Raw genomic sequence first — 27,621 nt, 5'->3', positions numbered from 1 at the left:
GAGTTTATTTATTGAAGTGCAAAGGGAATGTAAACTGTCTGCTACAGAGGAGCTGCAATTTGCTTAATATCCCCCTCCCCCAGGGGATTTTAAAACTCTTCATGCTAGGGATTCCTTATTGTGCTTTGTCTTTCTTCGAGGCACTTTGCCACTTGACAGTATTTGACAGGAGATGATAAACATGGAGGTAATACAGAGCACAGCAGGCCACTTCTGTGTAACTGTTGAATGTTTTAGGTGCCCTAATAAGCCCCGCAAAGCTGAGTGATTAGTTTTCTAAATACACTGTCAAAAGTAAATAGTGTGTGCATTGTCTTCTCCTTCTCTCCCAACTCAATCTTTGAGTAATTTTAATATCCTAAATTTAGTTGTTATAATTTCATGCCAGCTCCATGTTTCCTTCTGGCCAGGGAAAATACTCTTATGTTGCAACACAATGCTAGGAACAGTAATAGTTATTTAGATACTAATACTGCTGGGAAAATTACGTCCATTGTATCCCTTCAGTTACTTCTAAAATCGGTTCTAATGGATGCAGGAAGAGAATCAAAGCAGACTGAGAAGGAAAAGTATATCAGCGCTTGAGTTTCGCTAACCTGAATTAGGAAGGTAGGAACAAAACCTGAGTATTTAAATACAGGTGGGAGAGCTAGGACAGGGATGAAAGCATTGGTTCAGACTTCGGCAGCAGATGTTCACAGAAGAAATGTCAGATGGTAGGATCATTGAAATAGAAAATGTCTCTTCCTGAATAATTTTGTGCTGTTTGGGCAGTGGGTTTGCCACAGAAAGAAGTTGAATTGTCTGAGGGCATCCAGGTTCCCAAAGTGATGCTTCCTTGCTTCATACTGAACAGGAGAAATGCGGTGGGTAGACTTCTCTCTCCTTTACTCAGTTGGACTTGCCAGTAGATAACCACTTACCCTAATAAACAAAATAGTCCAGTTAAACTTGTTGTAAGAAAAAGTAAGGAGCAATTACTTAATTTCTGTGAAGTATATGCTGTATGAGCTATGTATCATTTGAAAAGTTTCATCAGCCCCACTTGGACTTTGCTATTCCTGAGTAGTGCAGCCATTCCAAGTCATGCTGGTAAAGCCTTCAGAGAAGAAATAAGTATCATCCAAATTAAAATTTGGAGGTGAAATGGTAGCCCACATTGCTAGCAAAATGGCTGAGTGGTAAGTTGGGTTGCATGTGAGAAAAGAAGATAAAGTAAAAAATGTCAACTCTGTTGCATTTCCAAATGACTCTTGTTCTTCACTATATTTTCCTGAATGCACATAGTAGAGAGAAATTACTACTCCTAGTACCTGTGGTCAGAAAGTGTGAATAGTATATTTTGTACACTGTTTCTTTAATGTATATTTTAGATAGTGCTCTTGGAAAAATAGACAAAGGCCATGACATGGCCATAACTCTTGGCCATGATGTTATTTTTACTATAGCAATGTGCCTTCGCTCAAGCCCTTAAGGTTTGGGGCTGCAGTTGTAGTTGAGGATACAGTGTTTGCCAGAACAGAAGTGAATGATTTTAAGTCCAACACTTGACTGTATTTTGATCTGATACAGAAATTCCCTGTGAGGAAGGAGGAAGAAAATATCACAGGTGTCTACTTTTTTGTGATGATACAAAAATGATAGGAAATAGATGAAAAGTGCTGCTACATACCAAATAGAAACCTTGTATTTCATGTATATAAATGATGGTTATACCAGCATCAGCACTGTGCTTTGTTTGCAATTATAAAGCATCGATAGAAAGTTTCATCAACACATCCTGTTACTTCTTTAAAAGGAACTCTTTCAGTGAAGCTATCTTTAAAGTTTTCTCTGCCACTTTTAAAACAGTTTTCTCTGTCTCTGGAAAAGAAAACTGAAGTAAATGGCCTGTTCATCAGTCTTGCTCTGTGCCATGCTGTGCCAATAAATTGCAAACAGAAAACTCTCAAATTGACATCTGAACTGAAGAAAGTGCCCGAAAGTTTGGCAAAAACCAATACAGAGCAATATTGGTTAATCTAATAAAAGATGTCACTTGTTGAAGAAGCATACCTCATTTACAGGCATGTCGTAGATGTAATCTGTGAGCCTGAAGTGGCTGGCCATTTTGCCTTAAATCGTCTTTCCTGTAATGTGGTCTCAGGCACAAGGCCTACGAATAAGTTACCATGGGGAAAACTATGTTGTGAACTCAGGCTTGCAGCACTTCAGCTACGCCGTAGTAATTGCCTGTGTGTGTGCTTTTGCCTCTTCATAAAAGCAACACACTGTACTCTGCCCCCACTGAATTTACTTGGGGTTAGTGTGTGTACACAGGCTGGTTATTGTGGAATAGCAAACATGCCCCAACTTCACGTGGGTGCCCTTGTGCTCAGAGGTGACTTTAGATGTCACCTTTCCTCTAAACCACTGAACACTGGTTTTCGTTTTTTTTTTCTGCTAATATGTGCGATGTCGTGTGGATGAATATCCATGCACTTTTGCCTAAAATAAAATAAAGATTGCTGTGAGGCTAATCTTTATTACTAGTAATAGAATCAATTAAATGAGTTTTAGCTTGTAGATTTTTGGGGTTTTTAAATTTTATTTAAAAGAAATTGAATTTATTTGTTCCTGCTGTCCCTTTTCTCTTCCATCTACAGCATAGAAAACTTTGCATCTGCTGGCAAATTTCAACCAAAGTTTGCAGTGGGAGAGAGATATGAAAGGTAGTTAAGGTCCTATTATTTCAAGGAAGATGGGTAGACAGGTGAAGTTGAGACTCTCTCAGTGCTTTGCATGCGTAAAAAAAATTGAAGTGACAGCTTGCTGTTGCTGAAACGGAGAAGTCCCCCTCTGTCCTTTCCTTCCCTCTCTCCTGCCTCTCCTGGGACTAGCTCTAGTTTTTGATCTCCTCATGCTCTGATTCCTTTTGCTACCCTCGAGGAAAAGGAAAACCATTGGATTAGTTCTCTGTGGTTTTAGTGAAGTGAATCGTTTTCTGTGCAAGAGCTGTGGTGAAGCATGTGATGAGGTAGATGGGAGTTGGACTTTCCCTTTTGTGGAGCCTGTATGTGGGGGTCGGAGGGAAGAAGCTGTTGATTTGGCTCTGCTTGTCTTATGAACCTTTATTAGACGTCTGAGAATCTGTGTGGGAGAAACCATGTCGATGCTCAGTGCTCAACACTGATGGTGCTGTAGGAGAGCAGGCTCAGCTGCTGCCGGCCTTGCTGGCGTTTGGTATTTGAGGGCTAGAGAAGGGGAGAGATGTTCTGGTGGTGAAGTCATTAGGCCAAGGGACAGCAGTTTCCATGTGGTCTCAGATAAATCATTTAATCTCTTGGTGCCTCAATTCCTCATCTTATAAAATGACGTTAGTCTTCTGGCCTTTGGGTTTGCAGAGTCCTTAGGATAACAGGGTCAGTTGTAGCCTGTGGATATCACGTGCTTACGTAATCAGATGATGGTAGGTCTTGGGTCTCTCTTGATGTGTTTTCAAAAAAAAAAAAAGTTGCTGCAGAGTAAATACAGCTTATTGCATGACACAGGACCATTGTCTCTCACTTCCCTGTGAATTACCCCATGCATTTTTCCAGCCTTGTGCCTATTTTTATACTTTGGGGTCTGTTGGAGGAAGTTGGCCATACAATATTGCAACTGTGTAGTTAAAAACACTTCTTTCCCATATTACTTCTGTGCTCTAGAAGTGAAAAATCAGTGGGGAGGTGGACTGGGTAGGATCTTGGCTGCTTTTAGTTGACAAAGTGCAGCTGTGTGCTTTTCTTCAGAGTATACGGTGTACGCTTTTCCCTACCTGAAGCTTCAAAAGAAGGATATCGATAGACATGCTTCCAATTTTATGGCAAAAACTGCTAGCGACTTTTTGAAGGTGTAACACTGGGCAATCTCATACTTCCAGAGAGGCATATCTAAGTAACTGCAGACTGAAATCTCAGTACATGCAGATGGTGCGCTATTTTCTCCTTTTGGACATTCAGGTTTCTAACAATCCAAATGAGGAAGCATTTCTGATTTCTTTCTGTCTTACTTCTGTTCAGATGGAAATTTTAATTTGGAAATTTTTTGCATCACTCAGACATTTGTGTTTTGCAGCAGTATTCAAATTCCTGGTCATGATCAGGCTCCATTGTGCTAACTGCTGTGTGGATCATACAAAGCATGGGGCAAAAATCATCACATCAGAGAAGCTGCAAACTTCAGTGGTGCAAAAAATTGTGTGCACATTATTGATTATGTATAGCCATCCCTATGTGACAGGAGAAAGCTTTAATAATGTATAGAAATCTTTGCAGAATCTAGTCCTAAGCAAAAATGAGGCTCAATAGGAAAGCAGAAATATCATAAACAAATGCTCTTTTAGTGTAATAAATAATAATAATAATAAAAAACAACAAACCCCCCTTTGAATCACAATTTCTTCTAATGTAAATTATGTGACCTTAATAGGTGGAAATCTTAAGAGCGTGGGGTTTTTGTCTTAGAATTGTAGCAAACTACATTTTTATAGAAGCCTAAATGTCTTGAATCTTCTTAATGTTTGTTTTTTAAGACAAATGGTGGAGGAACAAAAGGGGAGGTGATTTATATATCTTGGTGAGTAATGTCTTACAGGCAATAGCCTACACTGCGTTAGGAGGCCAAGGCGCAGTATTCATACTGAGAGCATATTTGAGCTCTGTGGTCAGAAAAGTTGCCTGTTAAATGATGTGACAAGATGAGAGTCTTCAGCCCATCCGTCACCCATGCAGAAGTAAACGATCACATGGTACCAACTCCAAAGTAGAGGGAAAATCTGCTGTTACAGCCAACATTCCTTGCCACAATACAAATACGCTCTTTGCTCACATAATAGCTATTCAGTTTGCCTACAGTCATTGTGTTCCCCCATTAAAGTTCAAAGGAATTGAAAATACACAGTCGACAAAGCCAACTTTTGTCTTGGAGTGAATTTTATTACAAGGTGTTTTATCAGTGAGATTTTTAGAAAATAAACTGGTCTGTGAAAAAGATCATGTGGTCATCCACATTTGACCTTAAAGATTTCTGGGTGAGTAGCAGTGATTTTATTTTTATTTTCTTTTTTATTTTCAATTTCTTCACAGTTGACTTTTACTAATTCTATGGTGTATGCCCTTTTCTTAAGGGTGGCCTGGGTTTCCAAATTTGAGCGTATAAATTTTGATGTTTCCTAACTGAGATGTTATTAAAAAAAACCCCAAAACACCAAAAAACACCACATCAAAACAAAACAAGCCCAAGAAAAGCCATTTTCACTCTTCAGGCTTTGCCGAAAATATAGTCTTTTCTTAGTCTTCAAGAATGAGAGAGGAAGTAGACAATTAAAATTCAAAGCATTTAGTCAATAAGAGCCCTGTAAACCTGATTACCTTATCTGTTTGGAAGTAATTTAATGCCTTTTATTCTGCTGCACATGCATGTGCAATTATTTCTTTTCCGTAGGTCATATTAAAGTCCTCCTGCATGGAGAACATATGGAAATCAGCTCTCTATCTCAGCTAATAGCAAGTTGCTGCCTCCAAACTTGTGCAAGCAGTAACGGTCAAGAAAGAAGACTCGGTCTTTAGGGATGTAATTTCATCTGTTTCTTGTGTGGATCTTTTTTTGGTACTTAGGATGCCTGAAGGTACTGGCAGAACAATCTCCCCATGCAAATAGCAACAAGAAAGGCGACTGTAATAGTTCACCTGTGGCCACTGAGGCCAGACTTTATTTAAGAAGCTGGCCAGAGTGGGTAGCTTCTACCCAGGAGCTTTAGAAATGCTTGATGAGGCAAGTTGTGGGGTTGATTGTTTTTAAGTACTCTTGGAACACAGGAAACTTCCTGGAGACTTGAAAAACACTAGTACTTTTTAAGCTAAAACTAATGCTGTCTTAATGAGGGTAAATGAAATGACTCAATGCTATTATATTAATAGTAACCATAGTCTACTGAAATTCAATGAGGAATAGAAGAACTGAAAAAGGTTTACTGTCTTGGATGAAATTTATGAAGAGGAGTTTCACAAAAAATGAGTATAGTAAGAGGAGAAGTTGGGAACAGCTGAAATAAGGTAAGTTTCAGGCAGCACAGGTGATTTTGAAGGATGGGAGAGGGGAAAACAGTGTAGTTAAAGCAGTGTGAAGGGAGCTGTAGGCAAAAAGATATCCACACAAAAAAAAGGCAAAAAGAAACTTGTGTTAGGAGAGCAAAAGATCACAAACTCTAGCGGGTTAAAGAAGAAATCATCAGGAGACCAGAGTAGAAGTTCCTTGAAAACAGCTTTCTACTAGCATATACTTAAAAGCTTTTTAGATTCTCCAGAAGCTTGCTGAAGAGTCTGGGATTGTCTTCAGAGAAGAATTTCAGAAAAGCAAAATCAATTAGTTGAATCAGCATTTGCTACAAAAGAAGTACGTCATTCTTTATAAGGATGAATGAGAAGTGTTCACAGAAGAGGTTTTAGAAAAAATGGTAACGTACACAGTAATAAACCTCCAGAAACAGGTACCAGAACCGGGAATGCCTCTGTAAAGTTGACAAGCTATTGCTGATCGTGGTGTGTAATCTGTTGCTTCATTTAACCTTGCTGTCAGGAGAAAAGGTGATGACGTGCAATACACTGTAATGCATGCTCTTAAAAAGGGTGTTGCTGATTAGTAGGTCCAGCAAAGGGGTAGCAATTATAGAAGCAACTGGATTGTTAGAGGTGTAACCATTATACATTGTAGAAGAATTGACTTAGCTTTTAAAGAGGGAAGTCAGGCCTCAGGTTAGAGGTGTTTGAAGGTGTTACAGAGGTAATCAGAGAAATTAAGTCTTCTGTGGGAGAGAAGACTGATCAGTGGGGTTCTTGAGCTTGGAAAGACAATGGGAGAAAGTACACCCCGCTCTATAGATTTCTGTTGTGTCACAGCACAACAACTACAGAGTAGCAAGTGAAAAGAGTTTTCTTCGTGCTATGCATAAATAAGCATCTTACTTATTGCCACAGGATATTGTGGAGATAAATGTATACATTTCAAAAAGGATTAGTGAAATTCAAGTATCGTAGCTTCACTGAGCACAGTATTTTGTACCTGAAATTTTTATTAATAACTTTTGGAGGCAGGAAGGTTGTGGAAGATGAAGAAGAACTGATAAAGATGACGTTTTCTAAATGTCCACTGTTGTCAAATGTTGGAAGCAGTATTCTGGGCAAGGTAGACTTCTGGTCTGATTAAATAAGGAGTTACTTTTAAAGTCTTCTCTTATTCCACAGAAAGATTGGTTAGCTGATGACAGCAACCCTTTCTGGCCTTAAAATTAGTAAAAAGACCACAGCATCATGTGCTTTGCTGTCTGTAATAATAAATTAACAACTGTGGACCTATTGGTTTTCTTTTTGTAATGTCTGCTGTTACTGGTTGAAAAGGGGATTGACAAGTGGAAATGCAGAACTCAAAAAGATATATTAATACTTTTCAGGTTGGAAAGCGCTCAAGTTGTTATGATTGTCCGTTAAAGCAGCAGAACATAACTATGGTGGGTTACTATGTTCTGTATGTATGTAGAATCAGTGTAGCATGTAAAGCATTTTTTCAAGAACTTCACTTCTAGTCATAAAAGTGCTTTTTAAACTAACAGCTTTCTTCTGCTCAGTAGGATGTGATTTGTTGGAAGTGTATGTTGACCTGGAACCAACAAGGAGATGACTAAGTAGGAGGAAAATGGTTTTAACATGCCTCTGCTTTGCCAAGGAATATGGAAACAATAACAGATTTGTCAAGTCTGTGGGTCAGCTAGCCTTGTAGTGGTATATGATATTTCTCTATGCACGACATACTTGGTGTATTGGGTTGTTTTTTTCTAAAGCACCATTTAGGAGCTGAAATGTGAATCTATCTTTGTCCCAGTTGCTGTTTATCACCTTCATGGGCATGCTGTTTACTGATCAGATGTATCCAGAGTAGGTGGGAGATCTTGACTTCTCTTCATTGTGGCAGGCACATAATGTGTTCTGTTGTCTTATTTGTTTTATGGTATAATTTGATAGCCAAGACTATGCATGTTTGGCAGTTGCCAAAGCATTTTTGGTCCATGCACTAAAGCTCTGCAGTAGTCCTCCCGTTTTCCCGTTTTTGTTTTCCCCAAGCCACGACATCTTCCATGCTGCCTTTCCTTATCACGCTGGGGTATGTTGCATCACTCATGTGCCAAGCAGTCTCTTCTCGAGGTTTCAAACAGCGCAAAGATGATTCCTGGTGTGCTTCCTTCTTTGGAAGAGAACCAACAGCTTGAAAAATGAGTATTCAACTTAATAAGAAATTAAAACTTTAGATGCTGTTTTCTTCCCATTTAAGAGCAGAACCGTGCTCTTGGGGGGTGGGGAGTAATAATCACACAGATGAAATCACAGGAACACCCTTTCCTCAGTGAAGAAGAGGTAGTAGCTCAGCAGTTAGTTGCTCTGAGATGTGCTGGTGACCAGGTTCAAGTTCTGGCTGTTTTGGGAGTGAGCCTCAACCACTCAGTGACCTCTGTCTCTCCCCCTTTTGGCACTTGTAAGAGTGACCTAATAAATATTTTGTTGCAACAGATATGATCTCATATCCTCTTACAAACTGTGTGTAGACCAGTCACTGAGGGATGGCCGTGTTCAGTGGAGAGTTCAAAGTGTGGGACAAGGCTTTAAGAAGGAAGCAGTGATTTTCAAGCGGAGAGTTGTTTAATAATACCTGGAGGTTTGCAGTGCTGGCCATCTCTCTGCTCTAAAAATGAAGCTTTCTCAGTGTTGAATTGCTAGAGGCTTTTAGATAGCTCCTCAACTTTCTGTTAGTATAGGAACAAAGGACACTAGCAACATCCTTTTTAGCCCCCTACTCTTTTCTGTGTCTCATTTTTGGTTCAGGGTTTTTCCCATGGGTCTCAAGTTTTTCATGGCTATAGGGAAGCATGCTGCTGTCTCTTAAGTGCAGAGCTTATGGAGGAGGTATTGCATTAAACCTGTTTGGGCTCACTGCCTGCTGCTGGGGAGAGGAGAAAGGGAAGAGATCTGTGTTCTGTGGCATGGGGGGGTCCTTTCCAGCCCTGCATCTCTCTGTTTCTACCCCCTGGACTTCCCTGGTAAAACCCCTCTGGGATCTGAGTGGTTGCAGTCTGTCTTCCATGAAGTTTCAAGATGACGTACTGTTGCCATCTGCTCTTTTGGAGCAAAGCTACTGACTTGCTAAAAAATAAAATGCAGTGAATTAATAAAATCATAGAATCATAGAATGGTTTGGGTTGGAAGGGACCTTTAAAGATCATCTAGTCCAACACCCCTGCCATGGGCAGGGACGTCTTTCACTATATCAGGTTGCTCAAAGCCCCACCCAACCTGACCTTGAACAGTTCCAGTGATGGGGCATCCACAACTTCTTGGCTGTCACTTACAGGCCCTGGTAAAAAGCCTCTGTCTTTTTTACAAGCCCCCTTTAAATATTGAAAGGCCACCATGAGGTCTCCCTGGAGCCTTCTCTTCTCCAGGCTGAACAACCCCAACTCTCTCAGCCTTCCTTCACAGGAGAGATGTTCAGCCCTCTGACCATTTTTGTGGCCCTCCTCTGAACCACTGCTAACAGGTCCATGTCTTTCTTGTACTGGGGGCCCCAGAGCTGGATGCTGTACTCCAGGTGGGGTCTCATGAGAGCAGAGTAGAGGGGGATGTTAAGAGAATGTTAATATTTATAGCGTGGGTAATAAGTAGTTACTGTGAACAACAAAAAATGGTGGATCGACTTTTTGCCAATAGGAATTTCTCCAAGGTGGAAGGCTGCATGGCCTTTTTCATGCTGTTGTTTACTACTTCCTTTCTTGCAAGTTGAAACTAAGCTAAATTGTTCTCTGGCATTGTCAGCATGAGCCCAGAGGTCTTTGGAGAAGCTAATTCCTTTGGCTTCTCCCTACTGCATCACCCAAAATAATACCGTAGTCTGTCTTTAAGCGGCATATGCTGTTTGTTTTTTACCACTACTCCAAACATTTGTACTGGATTGTATTTCCACCTCTGCCTTCTTAAGAAGGAATTCCAGCTGAACAGTTAACGTCTCCCTTCACTTGAGCTTGTGTTTTTCTCGATAGTGAATTAGAGGCTTCTTACAGTTTATTAATTTTGCTTTTAGCATTATGTAACCTGTACAAGGTTGTAAGTACATAATATAAGTTTGAGTAGCATGTTCCTTTATAGCTCATTTTACAGTCCTTGGCCTATTCCACTTCAAAATTCTCATAAGCAGTGTAAGTTGGCCAAAATACACACTTCATGTTAATTAAATCTCTTCAATAGAGTCTAATTTTCTTCCTTCTCTTGAAGTTGGTGAGAGATTAGTAATAAAAGAAAATTAGTTGGTTGATAGCATCATGTATTTGATCGGTGCAGAAACAGGATAACCGCCTCAGGTGTATGGTGAACTCTTCATTCCTATGTAAAAATTGAACATATTAAAAGTTGACAACATTATTTGAACATTTATCCTGACAAGATAATTTTATAGAAGATCAGAATTAACAAACTGAGGAAGCACTAGAACATGTAACGTACACATTTAAAAAAAAGTCTTATTTCCTTCAGTGGGTTGGCTCCCGTTAAAGTTTTGCACTTCAGCTTGAGAGATTTGCAATTGATGTTGCTGGACCTGAGATGATTCTTTCTAAAACTTAAAAAATAATTTTACTATTGCTAATACGGGGGTTTGAGACTAAATGGTGAAGTGTCTATTTCCTCTCCTGACCTCTTGACTCAGGCAGCGCAATTGTAGTGGGCAACAAGTCAGTAAAACAAAATTATCTTTTTTTTCCACTTAAGATGAGGAAAGAAAAGGTTTTGTGCAAAGGGTAACTGAGAGCATCCTGAGAGAATAAAATATTGAGTGTTGATGAAAAGTAAACGTACTTCATCGTATCTGATGAAGTTGCTGTCCTAGTTTTGTTTTCATTTCTGTCTGCAAATGTTTTCAAAGAGGTTTAACTTTCTCAAATTCATAAGATGCTTCTGACTTACATCTTGGTTTCTATCTTGTTCTTGTGTTTTGGCAAGAACTCGATGTCACCAGTTGTAGCTTCCAATAGGCATGGGAGCCATCCAAAATAGTTTCCATTTCCCACTGAGGTACATTCTTAGAAGAACTTTTCCAATCCAAATAACTGGCATTTATTACTTTTTAATTGCTTAGTCTGATACTTGCTTACATTTGCTGTTTTAATGTCTTTTCCTGTCTGTAAACTGAGAGTCCCAAAGGGCACATGCGTGCAGTCACTGAATTCAGTTTACATAGCTTGACGGATGTTTTGGGAAAACCAGACTGTGTGTATGTGCTGTTTGTCACAGATGGTGTCCCAACAAGAAAAAAGTTGTGCTAATGCTGAAGGAAGATGAAATGAAAGTAAATAAATGAAATAGCAAAAAAAGGATGGCCTTAGAGTTTAGCATCATTTTTTCCAGCAGCTTTGGGGAAAGCGGTCAGTATGGCACACGTATGCTTGAGCTCAGCAAAGGTTCTCAAGTTGCACTATGTAGGCAACAAACAATGGGCAGGAGAAATTTCTCTGGACAATTTTGCTGCTCTGGATATTACCAGTGTCCCAATTTTAAGTCTAATACCTTTTTTTGGTGAGCTTTTTGTGAAACCTGGTCATGCCAGTAGGTAAGGATCTTAATTCCATATTAAAAAAAAAAAGTATGTTGCTAGTCTTTGAGATTGTAAAGCAAAATCTTAGAAGATAAAAGGGTTCTGAAGCTTTAAAAAAAGGCAAGGTAGGCAAAACACAGACATTTCACCCCTAATAATTTAACTTAGGTCGGTCATTTTTTATTCAGGTTTGTTTTGGGGGACCAGTGAATTTTTAGAGCTCTGATTTTGACAGCATGATTCTAGTGAAAATAGTTTGAGTCCCAAGCCCATACGGGAATGCAGATCTCAACTCCTTCCCCTTCTGGCATACATAAATGAGGAGGGGGTTCATTTTTCACAGTTTAGGATTGTTTGTGGAGGAGAAGAAACAAGACTCACTTTACACAGCATATCGCTGAAAACTAAGCTGATGTGCGTTATGGACCTGCATTTAGAGTCTGTGTTTAAGTTCTGTCAAGGAGGGCTAAGCTGTATGGCAAACTGTTCTTTGCACTGCTATAAATCGTAAGCATCCATAAATCTTCAATCCATGCCCTTCCCACTTTTAGCCTTCACTGGACTATTACATTGCTAAAGTCCATTCAGCAGCCTAAGATCCTGAATTAGTTTTTCATTACCCCTTATAAAGCTTTTCTTCTGCGTTTATTCTGCTGCCTCTTGGCTTGCAGCTGAACTAGTTATATGAACAGTCAGATTAACTCTGGTCCTTCCCTTGCCTTGTAGGACTCCTCAGTGGGCAGACTTCTCCAACCAACACCAAACTGGAAAAGCTGGACCCCCAGCAGGTGCTGCAGCTGTGTCTTCGGTACCAAGATCATCTTCACCAGTGTGCAGAAGCGGTTGCTTTTGATCAGAATGCGCTTGTGAAGCGGATCAAGGAGGTACTGCCCGCAGTGTGCCTGCTTCTGGTGGGGAAGGGCTCGGGGTATTGGCTTGGCCATCTTGTGCTATGAGTACAGGTGCTTGCTGTAGATGGCCGTGGGTCACTTGCAGTAGTCCACTTCAAAGTAAACCCTGTAGAGAAACTTTGTGGGTGTGCACTTCAAGCAAAGTTTCCTGGCTTTCATTGTGGTTACTGTTAGGTGGTGTGTTTATTGGTTATGCCCTATGGTTCCTGCACGTAAATGGTGGCTGTTCCTCTGGTATGGCAAGTACTGCAAGTAACTGTTGAAGAAGTAAAAGATGACTGGAATTTTTAAAGGTAACATTCCTTATTTACATCTGTATAGCATACATTTTATTATGCCTCATGGTTAGGCTCTAATTTAAGGAAAGAAATGGTTATCTTAACATCTTCTATGGTTGGAGAAAGTAGTATTTCTTTCTTTCCTCAATGGATTTGTAGAGCTAGACTTCGTTTTCAAAGCCCGTAACATGCTGTCTCTTCTCTGATCCGCAAAAAGATCTTCCTGTGCTACTGTTTTTACCGCTAAACCATCATTTGAAAATCACTGATCTGCTTAAATATTCGGTGATACTGTTGGGGAGGAAATTAATTCCTGGGGTGAGCATCCTGCAATTGGATAGTCTTTCTCATGTGTAACTACTGATGCTGGAAGCAGTAGGATGGCTGACAGATTTTTATTTATTGTTTTCATTTAAAGTCAAAACAGACTGGCATGAGAGGAGATGCTGTTCTAGAGTGTTTTCTCACATACTCCCAGATGTGTAGAAGAACTGGTGAATGCTGCATATGTCAAAAGTCTCTGAGACCAAATATCTTTCAATGTCAAAAGAAAAATTTTTGAACAGGTGGTTAATTTTTATTCATGCAATATAAACAGTGACCTTGATTCATTGTTGCTCTATTGGCTTAGTGTTAAGAAAATCCCACATGACAAACTGGATAATAAATTTGATTCATGGGCTGTTTTGAGAAGCTGCTGTCATCATGAAGTTGTAAGCCCAAAATAACGTGGGAGCCATTAAAAAGGCCTTCTTTCTTTGGTGTATCAAGATCTGAGGCCAGCTATTACACAAGATGTAAAGATATTTGCAGATGTTGGTGACTCAGATCACACAATCTCAGAAATGGGATTTAATTGCCAGCCTAATGACAGTGTACTGCATTAATCCAAGCAGATTGTAATTCTTTTGGCTGTTAAAGTGAGAGGGAATATTGACATGATTTAAAGTCATGGTAGATGCCACCAGTGCAATCTGCATTAGTTGGATTTGCCTTCTATAGGGCAAGTGGTAGAGTCCCTCTCAAGTTAGCTATGGTGATGTTTTCTTCCAGGTTGTAAGGCTTATGATTTTTTTTTTCGTGTAAAATAAATAAAACAATGATACTGATATTGTCGCTAGCTTCTTTATCACAGACTCCTCTCTGACAAAGTGAAGGAGAAATGGGCGACTGACAAGTCAGTTGGGTTGTTTTGGGTTTTTTTGGTCACAACACTTAAGTAACTTCAGATGCTTTCAATCCCTCTGCCAGATCTGGTGGATTTTTACTGTTCATTTTCCTAATAATTTTTAAATGTTTTTCTTGCATTGGCTGTTCTGCATGTATGTTCTGGAGGAGCCAGGTGGGACCCTCTCAGCTTAAATCATTCTTTCCAAATTGTTTGGGCTCTCCTTGGTGCACTAAATCGAACTGCTGTTGACAGTTGTTGACAACAAGGGGTGCAGCTGAACTAGAGCAGGGTATCTGTCTTGTTACAAGTGTAGACAAAGGAAATCGCGTTTGGCTGCACCCATTTGTCAGCAATAATTTAGTTTTGCCATATAGGCAAACCATTGACCGTTGGTAAAGAGTAAAAATGAAAGAGAAAATGAAGTTTATTGTGAAAAGCATAATGCGTGCATGAGCTGGACAGTAAATTCTTTTATCCTCATTTTAGTAGTCAGTATTTCCCTTTTCCGTTCTTTGACGCTGTAAGCATTGAAGTGTTTTTTGTTCTGATAACAGACTTATCAAGTGACTGATGCTTTTAACTTTCCTACAAAATGTTGGTGAGCTTCAGTCCCTGATTTCCTACCATTTGTCTGAGGTATGTTCACTTCTCAGACTGTCACTGACTGTACTCAGTGCGGTAATAGTCCTACTGTATTGTATGCTACAGTCATACTGCCTGCAGCCAGGATTTTTTTTAGTCTTTCCTTCACAAAATGTCCCAGGGCATATATCTTTTGCTTATTGTCTGTGTGGCCGGAAAAAAAGTTTCCTGGTTTCTGGCAAAACTCAAAAGTACTCTTGTAAATTTATTGGTCCTTGATAACTCCTAATTGACTATGGTGGCTTGTAAATTGGCACACAATCTGAATTAAAATGGTTCTTAATAGGAAAGAGAATAAGCTAAGGAAAACAAAAACATAGCATGACAGTAGTTACTGCAGATCTAAGTAGACCCATCTGTGCGTTCTCTTACTTTGGGGACCAAAACAGTCTAGCTTTGCTCTCCATGCCATTTCCCTGTTTAGCCAGAATTTCTTTGCAGTGTGTTGGCTGGATCCATATCTGCTCCTACATGTAGAACCTGTGCGGCTTCCAGGTTGCTGTGACTGTTCTCTCTCAAGAAGAAATACATTTACCCAAGCATTTCCTTGAAGGGGAAAGAATTGAAGATGTGATTGAAGGTAGTTGACTCAACTGCCTCTCTTCAGCAGTTACACTTACTCATACCCAAACTGTTGGTTTTGGAAGGGATTGATTTTTGTGACAATAGGCTTTGTCTTCACTGCCAAAAAAAAAAGATGTGCTTGCATCTTTTTAGGGAAAAATAACCACTATGCGTTAAATATTATGTTTCATACTAATTTTTGGCAGCTGACTCACCATCTGTTGCAATACTGCATTAATTCCAGGACCACTGAAGTATTTAGGATTCCTTTTAATTTTTTCTCCTTATCAGTTTGAAAAACAACAGAACAGCAATTTGGGATTTATGTATGTGTTAATCCAGGGTTATGGCATCTCACAAAATCTGACAGTTTTCAAGAAAAAAGGCTGTGTGCAGGATTTGCTGGGTAATTTGCCTATGCTTTGGTATTTTGTAGGATGAAAACTTTTAGCTTATTGGATGAATCACCACATTATTGACTTCTGGGGGCATTCTGTTCAGATGGGTCTGGGAACGGGATCTAGTCTGTCTGCTGATGGTATGTTGGACCCATGTGAGCTTGTTGTATGTGTACGCTAGGAAAAAGGTGCATTTTCAAAAACCCAGTAGATAATGTGTTATAAAATGCCAAGGTATAAAAGGCAATTATAGCTAGTTAACAGGTTAAACTGATCTTACCTGCACCTTGGAGCTTTTGCCACAGAGTGTTTAATGATGGGGACAGAGTTGACGACGTGCCTTATGGAGAATGTGATACTTCAGGCTAAAAATCACAGGGGTGAACCATGATTTGCTAAGCAGGGATAAAACAATCTCGGTCTGCCTATTCTTGGGTGTTGTATGTGGAAAAAAAAAAAAAATCTGTAGTGTCTATCAGCGTGAGGACAAAAGAGCTCAACTGCAGTGTTTTTCCTTTGTTTCTGTGGTGGGTTTAGGGTCCTAGTTGTAGACAGGAGGTCTTAACTTGCTGCATCCCACATCCATCTCTGCCATGACAGTGCTGTAGATCTGTGTTACAACTAGTTCAAAGTTTTGAGCAACTCCAGCTGCTGTTGGGTTTATAAGAGCTGCGTGTGCTCTCTTTGCTGGGAGTGTCCGCCTCAGTTTTGTGATCTGTAAAATGGAGGGTTTCTGCCAAGATTAGTTTGAAGGCAAACGTTGACCAGTACAAAATACTAGGTATGACTTGGGAGAAAGGAGGAAATGAAGCAGGGAGAGGGCTACTTTACATTAAGTCCTTATCAGTGGAGGATATCTGTTTTGGGTGGCAGGGAGAGAATTTGGAGAGTCATCTGATAGGGGATGGTGAATAACAGGGAATGGGAAACAAGTAGAATAGGTAAAGGCTGGGGAACAGAGCTAAATTTTCAGAAAGGGCCCGTGATTTTGTGTGCCTCCAAAATTGTCTCGTTTCAGTGCCTTAAAAAAAGCTTATTTTTCATGCACAAGGTGCTAAGCTTCTCAAAAACCGCATCTTTCAGAATATCTGAAGGTGAGTATCTGAAAATTACTAGTCACACTTGAAAATTTAGGCCTAGCTTCTTTCTATGAAAGCAAAAGGGAAGCTGAAAGCCATCTAAGCTCCTTTCAAAGAAGCTTTGAATGAAAAGATCTTCAGCATTTCTTATTAGACTTCCAATATTGGTAAAGGGGATGTGCTACTCAAAGTATCCTCTGTACCCTTAAAGGCAAATGTAGTTCCTAGATAAAATGTGCTTAAAATGTATTTGAAAGTGGATTATTGGAAGGGCTCTTATGCTTTGCCCTAAAAATAAATATTGATGCAGTGTTATCTGTAGCTTTTATTGCCATAGGAATCCCAGACTGACAATAATTTTGGAAACAGAACACTTTTTACAATACAAAATGAAATTAAAAATATCTCAGTCTAAGCTGGCGCACACCTTTGGGGAAAAAAACCCCACATTTTCAAATATAATAAACATTACTTTTATGTTCTTAACTGTTCTTAATAGTTAAACAACTTTTGTCTGGGCAGGCATTAATACCAGTAATTGGTTTGCCATATAGCAAATTACAGTGTATGGCTTGTTTCACACCTGTAAATTCTTCTATGGGAATAGCTTATTATTTTGAACAAATATTCCAGAATAAGATGTGTATGGATTTATTTTTTTATTTGTTTGTTTTGGTTTTTTTCTTTACCAGCTTGCTGCAAAAAATAATTGTAGTGGACTTCTTTAGTATGTAGTTAAGATGTCCAGAAATACATCCCTTAATATTTGGCAAGTAAATAACTTTTGAAGCCACACATACACCACATCGTGTCTCCCAATATATTTCAGCTGTTTAAAATTATGGATAGGAGTTAAATCATTATTTTCTATAAGCAACAAGTCTAGTGCATTTGACAGACTAACAAGCATTTTTATACACAAGCATTATATACAAGCACATTGTAGCTTATCCCATGCATCTAAGACTCATAAATTGTGATTCAACCATTTATGTCACCACATGTGTGAAGTAAAACATGCCCAGCAATTTGGGGATTTAGGAATTTCAGTTTATTTTTTGTGAATGCCGTGTGGCTTTTTGACCTTTATTGCAACTACATTGTTCCTGTGACATTGAGTGTTTGTTTTATCGAAGAGACCTGTCACCTAGTGGCAAAATGTGCTGGGGAATGTGGCCTGCAGAGGTCATCAACATGGTTTTGTTCCACCCTGAGGGAAGGATGGGTTTGCTATGGGCAGGGCCCGTGGCTTTGAACCCCTGTCGTTAGAGGTGAGAGGGCTGGCAGTGGTAGGGACAGCTTGTAAAGGTTTGACATTCCCTGGTGGAAATTAAAGAACAAGATACCTTGAAGATGGTGATAAAGGGAAAAGCTTTCTAAGTACAGGAAGCTGTTCCATCGCCAGGAATGAATTAATCCTGGGCCAGAAACCTTGGAAGGACATTGCCTGGCTGGGGACTAGGTTGATGCAGTGCAGGATTCCATTAACCAAGCCTGCAATTAGACTTGGGGTGCATGCCTTCTGCAAGCACACATAGTTTCTACTGGGTGATGCACCACAGTCACTCTTCTTACCTCCATCCCTCTCTGAGCAGAAAGATTTGGAGTGTCTGGGATTCATCCCGTGCTCCAGTTGCAGTTGACCAGTGTCCCTTCAGAGAACGGACTCAAATGAAGGGGAAGTTTTGTGGAGGTGTTTTTTGCTTGGTCTTTGGTTTTGTTTGTTTTGGTACTCTGCTGAGATGTTTGTTGCCATTCCTGTTAGTTATGGTTTCCCTGTAGGTGGTATCAGAGCTGAGTTTCCAAAACTATTTGTGAAACCTGTTTTCAGCAGACATGCCCTGAGAATGATGCACCTTCTGACTAAACTGAATTAGGCCAGCAAAATATGAATGGCCGTACCAAGTCCAAAGTGCTTCTTCGACTTCAGGCCTTTGCTTCAAGGTCCATATGCTCATATGGATCAGACCACTAAGTTACCTTTCATCCCATTAAAGGGAAGGGCTCAGAGGATCAAAAGTAAGCCTGTTTAAGCAAAGCCTGGCAAAAGTGAAAATGGAGATGTGTTTAGTTTTGACACAACATATAAAGACTTTCTAGATGAGGCCGTGTTAACTTGCAAGCAAAATTGAGCCTTTTGGTTCACAGACTTAAATTAGCAATGCCCCAAATCCAGGGAAAGAGGCCTGAGAATTCCTTGGAATATAATATTTCTGAAATGGGGAAGAACCGGGCTTGAAATACCACTTGTATTTTCAAGGGATTTAATGCCACGCTGCCATGCTTTTTAGAAAAGCTAGGGAACATAGTGTTCTGTAAAGAAATTGGTACCTTAAATACAGTCTTTGGCGTCTTGGAATTAGGAGATTGATGAGGACTGTGGCAATCTATCAGGCTCTTTATTTCTCCTCTCTTCTGTGATGAAGTGTTATTTATAAAGACTGGAATCTTAACAGGCATTGTCATGCAGAAATAAATGCACAGGGTTGTTAAGCTGGAAACTACCTTCATGTCCTCTAGTTGATCTTGCTCATTTTTCTCCAGCCTGATGTGCAAGTAGCTTGAATTCTCAAGTGGTGGGGTGATGTCTTAACCAGCCAGCATCAAAATGGGAAACTGCTTTTGAAAAACCATCCCAATTGCTACTTTAATACATAGAATGAATGTCTTGCTGTGAATGCCCGAGGCAGATGGCCAGTGCTCTGTTATACACAAACTTTATGAAGTGATCTAGCAGTTATTAAGGAAGAGTAAAAATTGTTTGCACTTGTGACAGCCTGAAATCTGTTGCATTAACATGCACTGCTTCATTTGGTGTCATAAAAAAGACCAGTCCCTCACTCCTAGAATATATGTGTGAAATGAGTTCCAGCATGTTCCCTTCTTTTGTGCTTTGGTTTCTTATGGCCTTTTGAGAAAAGATCTAGACTGGAATTATTTTCACCACCAAATTTCCAAGAAAGAGTAGAAAATTAAACTTAAACAAGCATCCAGCAGTTAGAAAGGTTTGTATTATTATAGAACTTAGGTGCTTAAGAGACTGGCACTGAAGATTGGAAGTCTAGTATGCTAAGCCTTACGTTAACACTTTCATCAGGATTAGTGCATGGAGTTTATGATTATCAGGTACCAGAAGGTATAGAATTCAGTTTCTTTTCACAGCCTGTTTAAACTAGGAAATTGGGTTTCTCATTCTAGCCTTGTTTCCCCAGGTGGAAAAAACCCCACACAACAATCAACCAAACAAAACACCCACCCCACCCCAAAACATTGTAGATCTTTAAATAGGAATAAGTAGTATTGAAATCCATTCCAGAGTTAGCAGACTCGATACTGAATTTGGGCATGAAACAGGTTTGAGATACGAAGAAAGCAAGTATCAGCCTGGGGTGTGTCACACAAGGTATTCCCACGAGAAATAGGAATGCATTGATTGTATTGCACAAGGCTGTGAGACAATCTTGTCTGACACAGCATGCGCAGCTCTCGCTATGTTCACGGAAGGCAAGTTCATAGTACAACAGAAGGGTTATAAGGATGCCTGGGGAGTGGAGAACCTTGGGGAGGAAACTGGAAAAGCTTTACCTGTTTGGCTTAGTCAAATGAAGACCGAAAATGGTATGATTTCTCTTTCTAAATAAGTCTGGGGTTAATGTAGATTGAAAATGGTCTTCTCCTCCCTGCTGGCTTGTGTTGATACAGGAAAAGTCACTTTACAGGCTTTCCTTCTTAACGATTACCTCCTGTTTCAATGTTGAATAGAAATTTTCAAGGTGTCAACTCTACCTCTAAGTGAGAATTGGGAGGGTAGCGGGGGCTGGGAGGAGGGGAGGTGTCAGGAATGTTAGCTAAAAGCTGTTCAGCAGTTTGACGTTCATTTTAGATAGGTTAGCCAGTATTATTTGCAAATATTTGGAGTTGCACTGATGACTTAAAGATGCTAGGTGGTAGGCTGGGGGAGTGGGGTTGACCTTGTGTTAGCAGCCCTATAATTAGCGTTCTGATAACAATCAGATGTGATCTGCAGAGATGACTTCATGTTGAAAGTATTAGAAAGCCTTAGTGCAAGTAATCTGTCCATCTTGCTTTTTATGAAGGGTAGGATTTCCTTAATGCTTCTGTGCCATTGGGGCATGCATGTTTCTATACAAGAACATTATTAGCCATTATTTCAACACTGCTCTAGAGGTATGAAACATATCATTTACTACTAATTAATTCGTGTGGGCGTTGTTCCTGACTGGATGTGTCATCTGCCTCTGGAAGCCTGGATAAAATGCTGAATTATAGTACAGTAGAATACCATCTAATCAAGTGTATGAACTGTGCCAAACTGTGGTGTAGTGGACAAGAAATAAGATTTTTCTTTTTTACTTTTTTTTTTTTTTAACCAGAAGAGAAAGTGTTGTATTTGAGGAGCAATTGCTGGGACTGGCAAATTACTGAAAAGATAAAATCCTAAATCAGGTGAATTTCAGCTGAAAAAGGTGCTCAGGTAGTTGTTGTAAAACAAATCAACATAACAGCAGTATATGGCAAGGAATTTAAGAGTTTTTAGGGTCAGAAAGGATTCTTGGGTCATAGCCTTTCCTTTTGCTTAATCCAGTCCATAGAATTTAATTCTTGCTTATGTCTGATCTAAGCTACATGGGAACCGAAGATGAACTACTTACTTTTCAATTATAAGTTCTCCTGCCAGGTCATAGTGTAAATTTTCAAATGCTTTCTCGCTTTTGATCAATTTATTCTAGAGATCCATTTGTAGACATAAACAAGGAGAGAGAAATACTCAGCCTTCTGTGAAAATTGAGGCCACTGCGGCTCAATACAATAAAAATGAATGCTCAGAGTGCATTGGAGTTACCACTACTCACTTATTAAACTTTAGTCTGAATTGGTGGTCATGGTATGTACTCTTGTTAGCGTATTTTGAACAGGAGTCTATAGCCTCAGAAGAGCTTGCTATGGAAATGATCTGTAGTGCTCAAGATTTCCTTGAGGCTTTCCTGAAGCCAAAGAATTACTATCAGATGTTGTGACCTCCAAAAGAGTGCTGGGACATTTGAGCTTCAGCACTGTGGTATGGTGGAGTCAGTCTTGAAAGTAGCTCTTCTGGGAATGAAGGAGTAGATCCTCCCCTTCTCATCATCACTGGGATGTACTTGGCTCATTTCATGTCTGTTTGAACATGAAAGAGCTCATGTAGAGCTTCAAAAAGATCTTTCAGAAATTTTTCAGATTATCAATGGCTAACATTGCTAGAGCTGACATACCTTTCAGTTTCCCTGGTGAGAAGTTGTTGATTTGGACTTTCATATGAGAACTGTGGCTGTCGGGGAAAGAGCAAAAGCTTCATCTGGGCTGTCAGATGTTCAGAAATCCCCAATTCCTGGCTGCTGGGCTTGTGCCCCTGCACATCTCACACTTCAGCCTTCTTGCGTGTGTACAGGCCATATGCACAGCACATGGGACATAGGTCTGATGCAGCCAGATGTGTTGGACTGGCTGTGTAAGTGCGGCAGGGTGCTTGAACCCATCTTTGTCTGCAATTCCCCAGACAAAAAAAAGAGGGAGTCCTAGATAATCCTTTTACTACTTCACAAACTGTAGAAAATGGTTAAAACTCATCTCCTTTGCATTCTCTGAGAACAGATTTAAGAGCTTTTTCTTCTTAAGTAGTGTTCTATTCTAAAAAACGCTTTCTTCTAGTGTATCTAACCGTGACTAAATATGGCAAAGATAGCATCCCCTTTTGAAAAATTTTGAAAGACCTTCTGTAGGACATCTGGAAAAGAAGACCTACAGCTGTCAGGTCCCAAGTGTGAAGCTGAGAATAGTATCATTAGATCAGATGGCTTGCAAATGTAATGATGCTGACTATTTTAGATAGCACCTTTTCAGTCTGAAATGAGAACGGTGGTGTTTTCTGAGAAACATCTCATTAATGATAGTGGTCATCTCTTTTCAAATTGAAGCTTATTTTTGATGGGAAAACCAATTTGCTTAAAGCTAGTCATTCTGACATGTTGAAAGTACAGAACTGAAATTTATGATAAAATAAAACCCTAAGGGTAAATAACATCTACAAGTGCTGTTGTCCTATAATATTCAAGCTCTGGCTGGATATAGGAGTATTCTGAATGAGTAGTATGGCAGCAGTGTAAAATCAGGAAATAAGGGAATTGAAGGCTGTGTTTTGTAGCAGAATTATTAGGTAGTCTGAAATAAAAGTTGTATAAGTTATCGTTTAGGCAACAGATCACTCTGTAACAGATACAGATTTTTCTTTCTCCATGAACAGCTAATTAAAGACAAGCTAGGAGTTTCTTATTAATTTCTGTGGAGTTGTACTCCACAAAAGAAAGGTTTTGTGAGGATGTTGCACACACAGGTTCATTAATCTTATGTATTGTCTGGGTGGTTTTTCGTTATTTATTTTTCTTAAACTTTGTCATTTCGGAGAGGTATGGAAGCATTTCTAATGCTTTGAATGTAACATAACATTTTTTTAGTTGTGATAAGTTTTAGAGATGACTTTTTAGATGGATGTAGATTGTTCTACGAAAGCAGCAACTGAAAGCTCTTAAAAAGCGTTCTTACTAGTTAAAGTCAATGAGCTAGAAATTGCTATAACCTTTTCTTGGTGACAATTTAGAAAACTTACTGATAAAATCAGATAATTCCCCCCCCCCAAGAATCTTGTGCATTTAAAAGTCTGACACAGCCACAGCAAACACTGAGTTAGGATCCAGGAACATATGCAGCAGGAGAGGTGGTGCTTCTCTTCGCCTGGTGGTCCTGCCGCTTCTGTGACCGTCATGCTGACGGGTCAGTCAGGCAAGCTGATGGGACAGAAGACCAAACCACTGAAGAAGAAAGAGCCTGGGAAGATCAAACTTGTTTTGTTCTCCCCCGCCGACTTACGTGCAGAACTGAGCCCGTGATTGTGCAGCTAATTTGGAGGAGGAGGGTGGGACTGCTGCTTTGCAGCCTGAGGTTGCGTTGGATTTTGTGTAATGTGAAACTGTGCCCTGAGTTTCACTTGCTTATGTTATGGTTTAGCTGTTTTGAGAGAAGGATGATAAGTAGTTGTGGTGTTGAGGGAAATGTAAGTAAAGTCAGTCCAGTAGAACAGGAGTGTGATATGAGATGTATCCAAGCTGGAGAGCTGGCTACAGCATCTACAGCACCAGATTCCAGATGGCTGCTAGTTGTCAAGCTTTGCTGTCTATCTTCTCCCACCTCTGTGAAGTGGGGCCCTGCTTTTTCGAGCGCTTGGAAGTCTACTGGTTCATTAGTGCTGGGCGAGAGGTAGGTATTGTTTTAATTGTAGCTTTAGAACACCTTTTTTTTAGCAACAGTTAGTGATAGCAGTCATAACTTAAGCTTGGGGGACTGCCAGCTGGCAGAGGGATGCTGGTAGCTCTCAAGCAGGGAAGGCTCGAGTCGGAGCTGTGAGGGAGACGTGGGCTGAGGAGGTCAGACTGTGGGGTAGCGACAAACATATCCTGTCCAATAACGCAAAATGCAGGAAGGTGGAAAAGCTAATTTCAGGAACAAACCTTCTGAATAATTTGAATTCTGAATTCTTTTGTGCAACCCAAGGCCTCCCAAAATAGTTAAATCTTGATGTTACAGACACAGCAGCCTATCTTACACTGTCATGTATCTATTATGGCTCTAAGGGACCAGGTATGGATTTAGCTGTAGATCTTTCGAAGTAAGGGCCCTGATGGACCTGTTAATATTATTAAAACTCAATGTTAGAGCCAGTTAGTGGTCACTCTTCGTTCTCTAACTTGACTGCGATCTGTGCAATGCTTAGGCAGAATAACCCTTGGCAATTGTTTAGAGCAATGACAAATTACAGAGGGAGCAAAAGGAACATTTTGTCATGGGATTCGGTCTTGGATGTGATAAGCAAAACTTAAACACAAATTATAATTGTTTACCTGGCCATGGTGCAGAGGAAGGGTACTCATGAGAGCTGTACTCATGACCTTTGCTGAAGAGAAGGACATGGGATCCTTGGCTGGGCGTCTCTGTTTTCTGCCCTGGCAAAGATGCTACCCAGTAAGTTTATCACTTACCAGTGTGTGGGATGAGTGGGAGAAACAGAGGATGTTCCCATCATCAGGAAGTCATCACGATCTATTGTGCAAACTTTGCGTGACATTATCAAAGAGAGAGAGGAAGAGGAAAAAAAGCCATTCATTGAGCACATTTGTTTTCAAGCAGTACAGAAAGAGGAGCTGTCTTCAGTTTTAAGTGCGTTGATTGAAAAGTATTTTCACACCAGCACATCGTGACTAATATTCCGTGCAGTCATGTTCCCGCCTGTCACTTTCTGATGCGGTTTTTGTGCAGCTGCAGGAAGGAGTTCATTTAACCCCAGCCAGGCACCTGACAACGTGAAAGGAAAGGCCGCTTGTGCTTGGAGCGCTGTTCTAGCAAGAGAACTTTGTGGAATAAGGATTGCGCCTTAATTGCTGCGTTTTTTTGAGTGGCAGCCATTGGGGATGGGAGCTGACAGCAAATTGTTGGGGCAGAGGGACACAGGACAAGTGGATGTCTAGCTGAGCTCTTGAAGGCTGTTTCTGAGTGAGGGGGAAACAAAACACCTTCTGGCCTTATTGGCATTTTAAGGAGGGAGTGGAGAAGCCGGGAATGACAGACCATCCTCTTATGAGACGTATTTGTGTTGTTATGAATGTCAGCAATGCCTCTCTATAAATTTGATTCCAAGTTTAATGAACTTCTTTCTGATTGCGTTTGCATGTTCTGCAACCAGGGAAAATGTGTCTAGCTGCAATTTTCAGTCTCAGTCATTGAACTAACAAGATGTGACCTCTGTGTCTGAGAGCTCAGGACACTTACGTGCCCGTGACAGAGATGCTATAAAACCACGCCAGGTAAGAGGTATATATAGGGCGCTGGTTTGTTTTCAGTGTGGTCTCTTGAAAAGAATTGGGCAGTGTCCAGTGCTGACCTCAGTCTTTTTGTGGGCTAAATTAATGTCTTTATTCTGCTTGGCAGTGTGGGCCAAGAAGAATTTTAAAATGAATGCAAGAATTTGTGGTGTGCAAGATGTCTGAAAGTACCCTCAATTGTTTTTGTGTTTCATCAGTGTGGTGTTACAAATGGTCCTGTGTAACGCAGAGGAGAGTCTGTGAGCCCTTACTGGTTGACAATGTGAATGGTGTAGCAGGAGGGGCTGTGCTGGGGCCCTTTTAAGTGGGGGAATATCCATCTTGCACTGTTGTTGGAAGTCATTATGAATCTGTTTTCATTTGAAGAAAGAAAAGCCCAGTAGATGTCATTTCATGTTTAAAATGTGAAGCTGAGGCATAAATTAGTGTCCTGGTGCTGCTGCTGCTGATCCATGGAGGAGTCATGAGCTTTGACATAGAAACAGACCCAAACTCTGAATGTCACTGGCTGTACAAAAAAAGTATGTCATGCTGGAAGGTGAGTTTTAGGCTTGTCTGTTTTTATGATACTATACTCCTAAAAGAAAAACTGAAAAAACTCTTCCATCCTTTTCTATGTAGGAAGAGGAAAAAAAGTCCTGTCTTTTACTGTGGGCATGTCCAGCCTCGAGTTTGCTGCTTTAACAGAAGGAATTATTTTTGGAAAGAAATAAAATGTGCATTGGGAGCTCTCACCCCTTCACTGACAACACATCTTTTTTCCTCAAGACCAGGCTGGGCAGTACCTCTTGCTTTGATGAGAATTAGGACCCCAACCTGGTGTGCTGGAGTTTACCCTCTGCTTTTGTTCTGTTGCTTCTTAACAGGCTTCAGGTCCAGTCTTTTGACTCTCTAAACTCTTCTGTACCTGTAAGTTGGGGGTGATGATAGCTTACTCAGTGGTGATGTCTGAAGGAGAAATTGGTGATGGTGAAGCCTCAATGGTGAAGTCATCGTGGGGCTGCTGACAGCGCAGCTCCACATCTGTCATGGCTTATGGGTACGGGATAGTGACCTGCCAATGGGGGAGTTGCCCGCAACTGTGGTGGCCTGGCGTAGTAGGAAGCTCGAAGCAAGCAGAGCAGAAACAATGGCTCAGATAAACACTTGCAGATGGTTGTAGGGCAGTGGAAGAGCTGCTGGCTCTGAGGCGTCTTGTTGGGCTTCCCAGAGAGCTTCTCAGCCAGGGATGGGCAGGAAGGCTGAGACTTGAGTGTTTTCCAGAAGAAAATGTGGCAGGGCCTCATGTCGGGGAGGTAGGAGTTGATGGGAGCTGCTCAGAGAAGGCAAATTCACTCATCTGACCCTCCAGAGAGTCTTGAAAAGCAGGAATGGCCTTGGCTATAGGCAAGGGAGCAGACACTTTGCCTAAGCTCCCCTTCTCCAGATGCTTTTTATTGCTACTGTATGGAATTAAATAGATGGGAATTAAGCTGATTCTTACGTGCGTTCCCTGTTCATTGCAGATTCCTAAAGGACAGTTTTAGTCTCTGTGGTGGGTAAATAGGGCTGACTCTCTGAGTCCTGCAACTGAAGGCCCCGTCTGAGCGCCAGAGGAATGGGACTGCATGCCAGGAGAGGTAAAAGCACAAGGTCTGGCACTGGAGGAGCTCGCTTGCAGGGGGAGGAGGCAGGAAGGATGTAAGTGTGTATTTAGGCCCGCTTCAAGGAAAGCTGCAAAGAGGCATTGGCATTTATATACAGGAGTTAACAAGTAGCTTTTTTTTTTCCCCCTAGTTAAAAGGCCAGGTTCAGTCTGAGTAAAAATTGACCTTTCCTCACAATTACTCAACTTCAGTCCTCCTTGTTATGTCGCTGGCTGTGCAGCTGCCGTGGCCTCCTGCAGCAGGCAGACTTGAATGCTAGGTGTAGGGAAACCATAGGAAATGCTCACTTCCACCCTTTCTCATTTTTGTGAGGCAGCTTTTTTTATAGCCATTGTGAAAGTGTCCAAAAGTAG

General features: G+C 40.6%; 1 protein-coding gene across 1 annotated transcript in view; it reads left to right on the top strand.

The window, feature by feature from the left end:
• Positions 1-27,621, top strand: part of BORCS5 (BLOC-1 related complex subunit 5) — a 78,375-nt gene that overhangs the window by 43,779 nt on the left and 6,975 nt on the right. The window contains exon 3 of the mRNA XM_050910539.1: positions 12,376-12,533. Within this exon, the coding sequence (XP_050766496.1) occupies positions 12,376-12,533 (158 nt within the window). The remainder of the gene's footprint in view (positions 1-12,375; positions 12,534-27,621) is intronic.

This window comes from Gymnogyps californianus, chromosome 1 (genome assembly GCF_018139145.2).
Source record: "Gymnogyps californianus isolate 813 chromosome 1, ASM1813914v2, whole genome shotgun sequence".
Classification (NCBI taxonomy): Eukaryota; Metazoa; Chordata; class Aves; order Accipitriformes; family Cathartidae; genus Gymnogyps; species Gymnogyps californianus.
The sequence above is the reverse complement of the archived record's forward strand: the minus strand, read 5'-3'. Positions and strand labels throughout refer to the sequence as shown.